Source organism: Anticarsia gemmatalis, chromosome 5, assembly GCF_050436995.1.
Source record: "Anticarsia gemmatalis isolate Benzon Research Colony breed Stoneville strain chromosome 5, ilAntGemm2 primary, whole genome shotgun sequence".
Classification (NCBI taxonomy): domain Eukaryota; kingdom Metazoa; phylum Arthropoda; class Insecta; order Lepidoptera; family Erebidae; genus Anticarsia; species Anticarsia gemmatalis.
In genome coordinates this window covers 8738282-8752065 of record NC_134749.1, presented here as the reverse complement: position 1 = coordinate 8752065, position 13784 = coordinate 8738282, and the positions used below count along the sequence as shown (strand labels likewise).

The window sequence follows — 13784 nt, the reverse complement described above, 5'->3', positions numbered from 1 at the left end:
CAGCACAGCTGTCATATTGGTTCTTTACGTGTAGAAAAATAAATCACTCAGATTCGATATAAATCAGTTGAGTAGTTAAGCAGAAAACGCGTAAAGCAGAAATTGTATTTGTCATATAACTACTAGTTCCAGTCCAAGAACACATTTCAATTACATAAAATTTAACAATAATCTGTCTGACACACTATATTACATTTTTATTTTTAACGCATAGGAATCGAAACGAATAAACCCGTTATAGTCATAGTTCAAAGTGAGCCTCTTTAATCTTTACATCACCTTCAAAAATTCCAACTTTAGTAACTTTTTGATGCTCTTCATGGACTTCCAAATATATTTGTATGTATGAATGTTGGCTCCATGTCACGGGCAGCGACTCTATTACCATTTACTAGGCATTTCGAGCTACTACTGAAATATAATATATCAAATATCTATAATAGAAATATAACAATGAAAATACCGATAATAAATTGCCCAATCCGAGAACCGAACCCGAGACTTCGTGCTTAGCAGTCGAATACATTACCCACGGAGTCACAGAGGCAATCTCTTAGTTAATTAATAAGTATTAAGTAATTTTGCCGCTTGTTATAAAAGAGTTTTAGATAAAAATCGTTTTTGTATAAATATAGTTATTTGTAATCTCGTGCCTCGTTTAATAAGATCTGATAATAATCGTAATTAAGATTGTTCGTAGACTGTAAAGTGTAAATATATATTATGTTGTGTTAACGATGGCCCGTTCGTCATATTTTACAAGTATTTTATAATGAAAATGAAATCAATGTAAAATATAACTTTCGAGTGTAAAGTTATTGGGGAATAAAGTTACAAAAAGATAAAAGAAGAAAGAGACCCATAGAAAAAAACAAAGCATGAACTGTGCTTTGTTAGAACATCCACTTTTTAAATACTGTACCTCTAGACTATCAATTTTTACTGGTATATCCGTTAAATTAATTGCATACAAAATATCACGTGTGTTATACCCGAAGCTAGACTAGGCTAAGGTGTTTGACAAAAACTCACATTTCGCTATAAATAATGCTAGGCCCATTAGGTTCGAGCCTATTGCCATTTACCGAGCACGTATGCGGAACAAACTTACAAAAAGATGACCCGAAGAAAAAAATTAAGCACAATTCGATTATAACAATATATTATGAGACTCATATTGATTTTATTGCTTTTGAATTTCAAAATTTAAACTTAAATTATTTGTACATACACGTATCTTATACAACATTTTAGTTAACAATAGTTGCAATAGTTTTTATTGCCTTTTGGTTCGTATCATTGTATATAATATGTACTGCCATTATAACAATTAACTTAATTCTATACTTCTACGGAATAGGAGGGTGCACGATAATGCTTTTTACTTAGAAGTGTTACGTTGGATATCTTGATTAAATATTATTTTTTTGAAATAAAAATTGAGTGTCACGAACGAAAATATCACGATAAATTATTTATTGATGTAACATAACTCAATTAAAAAGTACAAAAACAAATATTGATCAAAAGTGTAAATTAATAAAGATATGATAAACAAAAATACATAAAATAAATATTTACACTTTATATTTAAGTCTAAAATGGCGTACGCCTGTGTAGATTGTTTCCAAGAAACGAAACTGTAAACATGATTGCGATGTATTTAAACGTAGGCGTCAATGTTACAACACTACGTTTCAGACAGGCATTACAATTGTTTTTTGTTGATTTCGATACACTTTAAGTCAGCTTTTTTCACAAGTAGCATAACAAAAATCACTGGAATGCGGTCTTCATTATTTATAATCAGGTATAACCAACGAATAATTACAATAATAAGAACGTATTTTACAGTTTCACGGAGATAAAATAGAACAGAGTTTGTCAATTCAAATGTGGTAAATCAACAAATACATACGAATCTGAAAGTGAACAATTTACTACTTAACATTAAGGTTTTTATAATTGATAGTTCTCGCCTTTTTCCATGCCTATTTAGAAATGTTACAAAACCAAACATCACTTTATCTATGCGCCTGCCTGTTTACGCTAATGTAACATTCAGTATCACACAAAGAGTCTAGCATGCTACTTATGGCGTATAAACACCTGCACACAAAATTTGAATAAGTGAAAGATTTTCTTTTTTCAGTAATCGCGCACGTTGACGCGACTATGTGTTCACGGAATAAAGAAATAGCAAGCAGTTCTCTGTGTCATTGCATAAGTTACGCACTTACTGGTCTATTGAGACAACAACGAGTGTCATGGCAAATTATAAAGTTTTTGTACACCCACGTGTTCCGAATATTGGAGACAAAAATGACGGAGACTGCGTTAAATCTTCATTAACATATTAATTGTTCTGTTCTATTCATCTAGTCTACGACATTGATGGTTTGTTTCGGTATTACCGAACAGAATATTTTAGGACAAACAAAGCACCTCTTATAAGTGGAGCTACATTCTCAGAAATATCAGCAGTCTTCCATCGATCACCAGGAAAGATGATTGTTAAAGTAAGTGTTCGTCTCTACAATTTACAACCATTAAACTAAGCAAAAATTCTAAAGAGGAAATTGTTTCTGTTTCAGAAACTTATAGCAACGCTGATATTAAGCTTGGGCTTAATTAATGTTACTCATGGGGCTTCTTACTCCAACGTCTACGTCGAACGTGATTCTGCTCCGGTTCGATACTACCAATACGGATCGCCATACAATTATGCGCCGATCACTAGTCAGTTATCCCAAATCAATGCTTTACCTTCATCTGTGCCCGCGTATGTCACTCCATGTGTGTCACCATGTGCGGTTCCTGCACCAAGTGTGGCGGTGAACCCCAGTTCTAGTGTTTTGACCTACAATTCTCAACCATATCCAACAGTACCTGTTGTCATAGCTCCTAAAGAGGTAAGTTTGAAACTTGGACAGTGTATCTACTCCTAATAAGTTTACGTAATAAGTTTTAATGATATCATTTGTCTCAGGATGCAAGTGGTTACGAATATTCATACGTGGTGTACGACGACAGCACTGGCGACCATAAGGCGCAACGTGAACATAGTGATGGTTCTGTGGTTCGAGGAGAGTATTCATTCCTTCAACCTGATGGATACGTACGAGAAGTCAAATACGTAGCTGACGATGTGACAGGGTATTTTATCATTCGTTTTAGTGTTACCAAATAAGTTGTTCTAGATTTAAATAGATACCTATTATAATTTTAATTTATTTTTCATCAGGTTCAATGCAGTAGTGAAAAATTTCCTGCCGGCTACGCTGGAGGTTAAAAGACCAAGTGTTCATGAAATGAAAGAAACAGCACCTCCGTGCCATGAAGTGAAAAATGAAGCACTGAAAGAAGAACACCATGAACATGGGCATCAGCCTGAGCATGGGCATGCACATGGACATGAAGCTGAGCATGGACATGGAGCCGAACACGGTCATGAGCATGGTCACGAAGCTGCACATAGTAACGAACATGGACATGAATCTGAACATGGACATGAATCTGAACATGGACATGAAGCACAGCATGGGCCTGAAGCTGCACATGGTCACGTGCATGGTCATGAAGCTGAACATAGTCACGAGCACGGACACGAACCTGAACACGGTCATGAGGTCAGTCATGATGCAGAACACGGTCATGAAGCTGAACACAGCCACGAGCACGGACATGAACCAGAACACGGTCATGAGCATGGTCATGAAGCTGAACAGAGCCACGAACATGGACATGAACCCGAACATGATCATGAACATAGCCATGAGGCTCAGCACAGTCAAGAACACGGTCATGAACATAGCCATGAGGCCCAGCACAGTCAGGAACATGGTCACGAACCTGCACATGGACATGAAGCTGAACACAGTCATGAGCCAGAACATGGACATGAACATGGCCACGAAGCTGCGCACGGCCATGAACAAGAGCATGGACATGAAGCTGAACATAGCCATGAGCACGGACATAAAGTTGAACATGTGCTAGAACATGGACATGAATCTCAGCACGGCAATGAACAGGAACATGGGCACGAACATGATAAAAGTTCAAAAGAGCATTCTAAGGAAAATTTAAAGGAAGCGAGCAGTAAGTCAAAAGAATCTAGTGAAGAGTCTAAGGGGTCTCACGAAGAGTCTAAAGAAAAACATAAGAAAAAGCCCAAAAAGGGTTCAAAAGAAGAATCATTAGAAGAATCATCAGAAGAATCTCATGAGAAGCATGGTAAGAAGCCTAGGAAAGAATCAGGAAGGAGTAAAAAGTCGAAGGAAATGTCTTCTGAAGAATCTAATGAATCTGAAGAGCATTCCCACGAAAAACACAAAAAGAAAAACAAAAAAGCATCCAAAGAGAAATCCAATGAATCATCCAGTGAAGAATCTGAAGAAGAAGTAAAGGAAAAGCACCATAAAAAAGCGCACAAAAAGTCCAGGAAAGAATCTATGGAATCATCAGAGGAATCTAGCGTTGAGAGACCAATTCACAGACTTCGAGGGCATGAGTTGATGACCACCGAACGTGAGGTACTAGTACCATATCATGACATTCTCCGATGCGTGGAGGCTGCGCTACGAAGAGCTAAGGGAACGCCTGCAGCTTACAGAGAGGAACCATCACCCCTTACTTACATTGTATTGAACAAGCCCTGTTAATTAATTAATTCAGTTGTAAAGGTCTAGTCGCGTTTTAAACTGTTGGTGTGTGTTTTAATGTCATGGTATTTAAAATTATTTGTTAATTGTGAGATTTTAAATTAATGTTTGGAATAAAAACTGCAAAAAGATAGAAAAAGCATCTTTGTGTTGTTATTTAATAGCCTTATACATTGTATGCATGAAATCAGATAATAATATGTATACATATTCAAATCATACTCGACTAAATAATAGTTCGACGTAACGTAAAAACCAGACCATTTTTGTGAAAAATGGGTGTCTTTTGAAAATATATTCCTTAGTTACACATAATAACAGTTTTACTTTCACTCACTTGTCCAAAAGTCGGGCGCTGGATCTAAACATCAGAACAAATTCGAAACAATAAAGCAAAACGTGTCAGGGTCCCCATTGATTAGAAACGAACATAACTCATTGACTAAATATATAAAAGAACTGACAACTGTAACTGTTGAGGAAGGTCAGGTAGCATACCGTAATTAAAGAGATTTGTTTTGGATAACTTTGCTTTAAAACTCTATAAACTATTTAGTTTTTAACAAACATAAAACTGTGGCTGGATTGATTTAGGTAAACTGTCCATTTACGAAAAAAATTACTTAAAAAAAATAAAATTGTTGAAATGTTTTTAACCATCATCTCATATGTATATCATGTAGTTGCACGGGTTTCGACGGCCAATAGGTTAGTTAACATTAGGATTATTTTTAGAATTTTACCATGACAACGCTTTAATAATAGCTAATGGAAATGAAATATTCCTATAAGTATTTGCATAAATATAAATCATTTTATGTCCTCTTTTACAAACGGATTTGCTCAGCACGATCCGGTCAAAAGATCACGATACCCTTAGCAATAAATAATTTAATTGGAAAACCCATAAATATCTCTTGTTAATTGTTATGTTAATAATAAACTGTAACTTTGACAATTGCACGCCTTACACCTACGTAAATAAGCATAACTCTCCTCAATTGGTTCCATAGCAGTTCATAAATATTGTCCTCAAAGCACATAGTAGGTGGTTAGACTCCTACTACTTTTATTATCAGGAATTATAAATCGTCTGAAATTATTACAAAATCTACGGTACTAAGAAAACAATGAAAAAAAAGTCAAATACAAAGTGTAAAATGCATCCGTTAATGTTTTTAAGCTATCGCGCGCTGCATTATAATGCTTTAACTGGGTAATGATTTTTTGTCGTCTTAAGTACTCTCGTCGTTTGGCCCTCGTCACAAATGTCATAAAATTGTCATCCATCTATGCAATGGGCGTGCAAAAAATGCTTATCATTCTCCTAATTGAAATATATGAGACTATATGCAATACGAATATGCGAAAAATAAAATAAAACATAACCCAAACCAGCAAGTCACGATTCATTTTCATAATTATTATGAACAAAAAATACTAGATAGTTATTAACATGTAATTAAAAATGCACTTTTGTTCAATGCCGCTAATATTTCTTCAGTCTAGAAATGGTGTAAGCTACTTAATTATTTCATGACAGTATTGAGATTGATGATTAGCTGCCGTCTAAACTGGTATAGAATTTCTTAACGTTATGTACTAATATAATAAGCTCTAAAACGTGTTGTTAATGTCCTGTGAATGGCGACAGGCATCCACCTGTCACTTCGTGCGCACTTAGTGAATAACAAACATAGCAGACAGATACTTAGCTAAATTCATTGCTTGTCTGAATTTATTATATTGTTGTTTGGACTAACGAGATTCCGGGTATGCGGGATAATGATATCACTTACATAACTAGAACCAGTTACGCTCCAAAAGGACGTTTGTAGTACGTTGAATAAAATATCTGGAAAGTATTTTCTAAATACTAAACACCTATTACTGTTTAATCTTGTAATAAATAATGTTTCTTATGTATTTGTGGATGCGTAAACGTTCTCATTAACTATGTTGTCGTTCTTTTAACTGTTAATGTCTACGTTTATAAATAGAAATAATAAAAAGTGATCACAAATTAATATCAAAGTGATTTAAAAATGATCATTTACAATAAACATTTTACAACGCTTACACTTACGTAGAGATTACTACTGCCACTATAACAGTGTATTGCAAAGGTAATATCAATAATATCATATATGTACATCTACGACTTTTTTTATCAACAAAATGTATACTTCATATCGATTTCAACTAGTATGTTTATATGTTTCAAACCTTAATCATAGCATTGTTGCGGAAGGATGTTGTCGTAATTCATAATCACGCTTGGTTGGCAGGAAACATGTTATACTTCTGTCACCGACACATACCAAATGTGATGGAGTAATTATTAAGAAACTGAGTGCAAAAATATAATTACTATTTTTAATGTCCTAGTAAGAATCATAAAAGTAAGATAATTTAATTACCGATAGCTTACGAAATAAAATAATGAGTATGGACAATAGGGTGTTTCACTTACTAAGGCAAAAAATTAAAAGTATTATTTTTCTAGACTTTGCTCGCCTTTCAGATCTCAGTCATGTAAAAGGTATGTATACCAAATTTCAAGCAGTTTGGATAATATTTAGAGGTTGCACACTTTGGTCACTTTTGAAAATGTATGAAAAAATTCTCAACTATCAATATTCATCACATTTATTTAAAAAATTGAAATCAAAACTCTAAATAATAATATTCTTTGAATACTAAAATTAATATACATTGTGACTGACGATAAACAATACGCATCAAACAATTTTATAAGATGGTAGCTCAGCTTTAGTTCACTTGGTGACGGCTTTTCCATGATTTTTGACTAACAACAACAAGAATTGTTATGTTGCTCGTATTTCACCGTTTCATTAAACTTTTCTTATATTAGAACTATTCCTCGTTCTGCAGTATTAATAACCACCTTCAGAGCATTTACTTGGATCCGTAGTGAATCACTGCAGTACTCTGTCAAATCGTGGATTCCAAACAACTCGAAAAAACTCTTTGTTTTTTTTGGTTACAAAATCGCTTATGATAGTTTCTTTAAAGTCCAGTCCTTTACCTTCCAACCACTTCAATTCTTTTCGTACTGCGGGTACCATTTCCAAATTTGAAAGCAACTTTTCCTTCACGTCTTCACGTACATAAACATTAATCAAAAGAAGCCAGTCACACGTTTGTTTCTGATAGATGTCAGACGTCTTTTGGCCGCTGAAATAGCACTTTTGTCTTCGTCTGGCTAAGAATTTAATAAATGTAGTAAGTCAAGGCTTTGGAGCCCATCGGCTTACAGGTGCTTCGTGCCACAAACTGACGTATATGAGACTGACGAAATCATCTATTCTCTTTATTCCTTTCGAATCGCGTTGAAATATGTTCAATTGTGAAGAGAAAAAAACAATTTTAAGTGCATAATAATATATTATGCTTTTGTCATCGATCTTGCTTGATGGAATTCTAAAACTGAAGTTGATTTCAGCCCAACCTTCTAAATAAAGGGAGTGAGAATTGTAACAACTCTTTGTAGTCCTCTCTTGAATGGTTTTGTCCCGTAAAATATCTTGAATGTAAGTAACCATTATCACACGTTGTTTTTCTAATAATCCTTCAATAGGAGATAGTCTTTGTCTCAAATTATTGTGTATGAATTCTTTACAAGGGTACTATTGGCTTTCGTCCACACATCTTGGAATTTAGCACTGGTAAATTCAGCGGCATTTGAGAGTGTTTGTTTCATTTTCTTACGGCGATAATTTAACACTAAAGTACTTGCTCTTTTGAAGGAGTCTGCCTGGGACCACGGCGAGTGCAACCTGCGCCGAAACGTTAGGCATTTTAAGGTAAAATGCGTGTTCGCGTTAATTCCCGTATTCTATTATACATTAAACATGCAACGCGAGAGTTTAAAAGTTATGGCTTTTGAAGGAAGTCTAGCTATATAAAAAATTCATTAATAGGCACTTTTTCTAATAACCAAATACCTCTTTTAGTCCCTATGTTTAAAATAGATTACTTACCTGCGACAAATATAATGCTACGTAAGGATTATAGAATAAAAACCCACACTAGCACAATATGGTACAAAATTCGAAATTATGCTATATCAAGATAAAAGTCACCTATCTGTGCAACCTTTAAATATTGTCCAATCACGATGAAATTTGACTGAAATGTTGTTTGTACCATTGAGACTCAGGGGCCGTGCAAAGTCGCATTAAAATCACAACTTCAGAAAAATGAAACACCCTAATGGACAATAGAACTAGCCCTAGGTCAAAATATTAGTAGCTATAATCACAAAATGTTCTGCTTGTAAATTAAGTAGGTGCTTATATTTGTTCCAAGCAAATTACCTTAACATTAAACTTCACTTTCTATCTTCCTCATTGATTTATCAAAAAGTATATTTTTCTTATTGGGTTTGTATTTTGTAAGCGTACAAGTCAACAGTTTTATCATTGTTAATATGTATAAATCAAATACCTCACCTTTCTACCAATGTCACAAGAAAGCAATTAGGTAATGTATCAAAAACATGACAATCGCATACCAAAGCGTAGTACTTAATCAAAGAGTGACTAAATACAAAGGTAATGTTGCTATTAGTCAATAGATCGTATCGTGTCATACCTTTTAAGTCAGCTCCTAAATTAGATCGATAATAATCATCTTATTGCTTTTGTTGGCAAATGCATTTTTATTAAATATGTCTTACGACCCTGAAGCATTTACAAACGATAAAATGTATTACGAGTCTTATTAGAAACGTTCATGGTCTAATTACATATCTCCATTTGTATAATTATTATCAAAAATTATAAGACTAAGTTATGTTTGTTCATTGACAACATTAAATGAATAGTAATTGATGTAAATTTTAATGAGGACGGAGAAATATGTTAATAGAAAATTAGTTTTTTTTACAAAACATATACATTTTTACTTTGCTTGTAAATAAAATAAGCATATTAAAACTATAAAATTAATCAGCTCCAAATCACATAATCTGCCTTACGTACTGTTATAATTTTGATAAAATCGATTGAGCAACACCGGAGATAATGCTCGGTATGTCGACGCGAATGAAACCGCGGTCCGAGGCTAGCACATTAATATGTATGTAATGTTTGTTATAACATTGCAATAGGCTTTATCACAAAACAAGCGGTTGTTCGCGCAACCAAGGTTCACGACAATTAGAACGTTTTAATTTCATAAACTGTAGTAAATGTTTTTGAACGCAACTGAGTACAGCGACTAGGCGTGTCCAGTAGAACATTAGTCTGTAAAATCTGTTGAAATTGATATTGTACCGTGTGTTTTAGGGTAATGTTGTTAAATAAAATGTTTATTTAAGCGCTGAACTAAATGGTAGGCTGACAGCTCAATAAATGTAATGAGATATGGCTTAGTTTAATTTTATTACATGAACTTTTTACCTTGGTTATATTATCATGCTAGGCTACTGTTATATAATATATTTATAGGATAATCTGATGTAGCCTATAGTTTTTCGCAATAAATAACTAATCAAGACACCTTTCTTTTAATTAGAATCAATAATTCTTCAGATTGGCGCATGTACTCAAACAAACTCTAAACCTCATGCCTAAATAGCTAATTGTTTATTTTTTAAGGTAGCTTCCACACTAAGGATTGCTCTTGTGTCGCGGGGACTTTCACAAATATACAAACAACGAAGTACAATCAGACCCAAAACTACTATTTGTTGATCGCACAAATAATTGTTCTGTGTGGGAGTCGAATCCACGAGTTTGCAACGTAATTGTAGTAGCGTGGCGACCATCTTTACCACTGCGCCACGGAGGTCGTCATATATACAAAATAAATAACGTTGATATAAATTGTATTACCCTTGCCTATATTTAACAAACATTACAATATCATTCAATAACTGTTTACAATTAAAATATTTCTAATGAATTTTCATCATAACAATACCCTATTATACCTCAACAAGAAATATCTTAAGGTACTGTAACCGCATGCTTTAAAACAATAATAGATTGTACACAGTAAAGGCGTGTTTAATCTATAAAGACTAATGAAATGATACAATGTTACGAGTAAATACTTAATGAGTATTTAAAAGGTAGGTTAACTTTGTTGACTAAACTAATTGGTGGTTAGTAAATAACATCACTGAAATGGAATGCACAGTTGTAAGTGGTATTGTTATTTTAGCAAATAACTTTAGTTATTTTTTATAACATTTATTTGACAGTGCCCAACCTGCATCTGGGGTGGCGAGCTCAAAGCCTAACCCCTCCCTCATTACGGGAGGAGAACCTTACCAAGCAGTGGGATAGCAGTACGTAACATAAAATTTATTCATGTCTTCATAGAGACTTCATAGAGACATTCTTCAGACAATTTACATAGTGTTGAGGGCTTTTAACACATACTTACACTTTTCTTATAATAAAAAATATCAATTACTTGGATTCATAAACCAATAGATAGATCAAGTAGAAAAACAAGACAAGTTGAAAACAAAATAAACTTTAGTTACGAACCTGAACAATTACAAGAATATGAAATGGTGGTTAATTTAATTGGTAATTGCTACTAAATTAAACAAGCAAACATTTGTCACTGAATGAATAATAAACAACATTAAAAATTAAATGAAAATACTTGACCACATACATTATCCGTATTATATTTTGACGAAAAAATCGAGCCTTTCCATTAAACCTGACCCACATTACATATTATAGCGAAAATGTAATGTAGGGTAAGCAACGACATTCTATGCAAAATGTATAGTTAACAGACGAGATAAAGTTGAACAAGATACATAAACAAGGACAAATATAAAAAAAGATAGAGAAGGAAAATTTAATTCTTCAAAATAAAAAGTCGTATAATTCGAGCCGCTTTCAAAATTTAAGTTTTTTAAATAATTTCTCCAACATATCAATTGAACAAATTAAATTCTGTCATCACACTTAATTTGAATACAACAAAAACTATACAAAGAATGTAATATCATATACATTTCCGTCAAACTGCCAAATCCTTGTCAATTAAATCCGTATCGGTAAATCCTATAAAGTCACACCACACCACTAAAAAAATAGCTCAAGATTTCGATACGTAATCAACTCGATCACGGTCACGCGGTCGATCTATCAAATACCTTTTGACACAAGTGGCTTGTTGTTCATATTTCTGTCAGTGAAATATTATGAAACCTTTCCTATTATGTCCAGCTATTGTTTACGAGTTTGCCAACCTGTTTTATTTATTTTTGTTTATCTCAAATATGCGCATAAATTAAGTGTCCTCAAAATAGGTAATGTAATGAATGGCGTTTATCATTTTTAAGAAACTTTGCGCTACTTCTACAAATAGTCGATGTTAAGAATATTTTATATTGTCACATTGCGGCAAAATTTTGACTGTTTTAGTATTCTAGACTAAGTGAGAAAATATTGGGTAAATTAAGTGGGTTGATTAATGATACTTCCTTTTATTTACAAAAACTAACACAAATAGTTTGCCTAGGCACACAACGTGCATGTCGAAATAAAGCTGCAATTTTGGCCATCAGATTATGTACATGGCAAAAAATAGTTTTTCGAAAATAACGTCTCAAAGTATGGCAAATCGTGCCATGCTATACATCCAAATATAATTACAATTTTAAATAAGTCTACTAGGCGTTCCGGATTTAATCCGTAACGTCCCGTCTCAAAGGTCAGATCTGCCCAGCGGCCATACTTCACTGTGGTTCATGATCTCCGGGTGCGCTACCGTAAACTAACGCTATACTTGAACAGATTTGATCAGCAAAGATAAATGCGTTTTGTTTTAGTCTGTTGTAGTTCCTGGACTTATATAATTTATCCTTAATATCATTTAATTATATGTTCTACTAAATAATTATTATATCATACTATACTATATTTTCTACTTATACTTATACCGCGCGTTATTCATAAGTCAATAATACAGACAACGATTCACGATAAATAGTGACCTTTATGTTGAACTTGTAGAAACGAGCGCGCGTTGAAGTCTTTTGTTCTGTAATAAGTCTAACTAGGCAAAAATTAGATCTGGTTGCGTTGTTTAGGATTTTGTTAGGGCCATATGAAATTTTACTGTAACATGCACTTATCTTGGTAAATGTTATTGCAATTAACTACTCCTTCTTCAGAGGTCACGACATTCATTTTTAACCTTTTTATATTATTTGAGATACTTGAAACTGAAATAAAGTAACTTAAATTGCTGATAGAATGCTAAAGGTGATAGAGAGCCTATTCTACCATAGAAACTGATGATGACGTCATTCACTCTATCAAAAGTTCACAATGTAAAAAGTTAACATATGTATATGTAGCTAAGAACATAAACCTACATTCTTATAGCACAATATAATTTAGATAAAAAAGAAAAATATATTTTTAATTGAAAAACAATCGACCGGAAGGAAATAAGTTAAGTACTTTAAAACTATTAAAATACTTTTAACAGTTTTGCGAACAATTTTACGACAGCAGAAACTGCATTGCAATTCATTCATGAGTCACGACTCTTAACATTATTTAACCTTAACTAAATTGAATTAAACGATACAATTCAATCAAAGCATTTACGATTTATTTACTCTCTCTATAACTAAGTGGTTTGCAATTAATTGTATTAAAATTATTAACAACTTTATGAATAGCAATCGACAACTGTCAATCGCTTCGTGAGGCAGTGTTGATATGTAGAAAGGATATTTGTCAAGCGTTAGAAACGGATGTTGCGGTCAAATTGATTTCAATGCCGAATCATTATGGGAAAAATATCAAACTAAGGGTGATTTCTTTATTGTATATTATTACTTTGATAGTGCAACTTGTCTACCACCAGATTGTGATGTTTGTTGTAATTTGGCATGGCAACTACACGCCTCTACAAAAAGCTGCTGATTTAACCAGTGGAATGAATATTATTAAATTTTTTTAATTGAGTAGATTACAATATTTACTGAATATCACTGTTATACAAATTGTCATATAGGTACTCATCAATAGTAAAACTTTTTAAATGCCACCTAATATTTGTAAATAATGACAGAAAATTCATAAATAATTACATGTATAATTACAAAGT

At 33.3% G+C, this 13784-nt stretch overlaps 1 protein-coding gene across 1 annotated transcript; it reads left to right on the top strand.

Annotated features, from left to right (window-relative positions):
- The first annotated feature begins 2420 nt into the window (after positions 1–2420).
- Positions 2421–4811, top strand: LOC142973070 (uncharacterized). Its single transcript, XM_076114622.1, has 4 exons — positions 2421–2519; positions 2595–2912; positions 2990–3156; positions 3245–4811. Exons 1-4 carry the CDS (start codon positions 2508–2510, stop codon positions 4662–4664), a joined length of 1917 nt encoding a protein of 638 aa, XP_075970737.1. The 5' UTR covers positions 2421–2507; the 3' UTR covers positions 4665–4811.
- The last annotated feature ends 8973 nt before the right edge of the window (positions 4812–13784 follow it).

What these genes read in the sequence shown, in the direction of transcription:
- LOC142973070 (XM_076114622.1), top strand. An exon ending in TTGTCATAGCTCCTAAAGAG is followed by an intron (nt 2,913 to 2,989) that starts GTAAGTTTGAAA and finishes CATTTGTCTCAG; the next exon opens with GATGCAAGTGGTTACGAATA. An exon ending in GTAGCTGACGATGTGACAGG is followed by an intron (nt 3,157 to 3,244) that starts GTATTTTATCAT and finishes ATTTTTCATCAG; the next exon opens with GTTCAATGCAGTAGTGAAAA.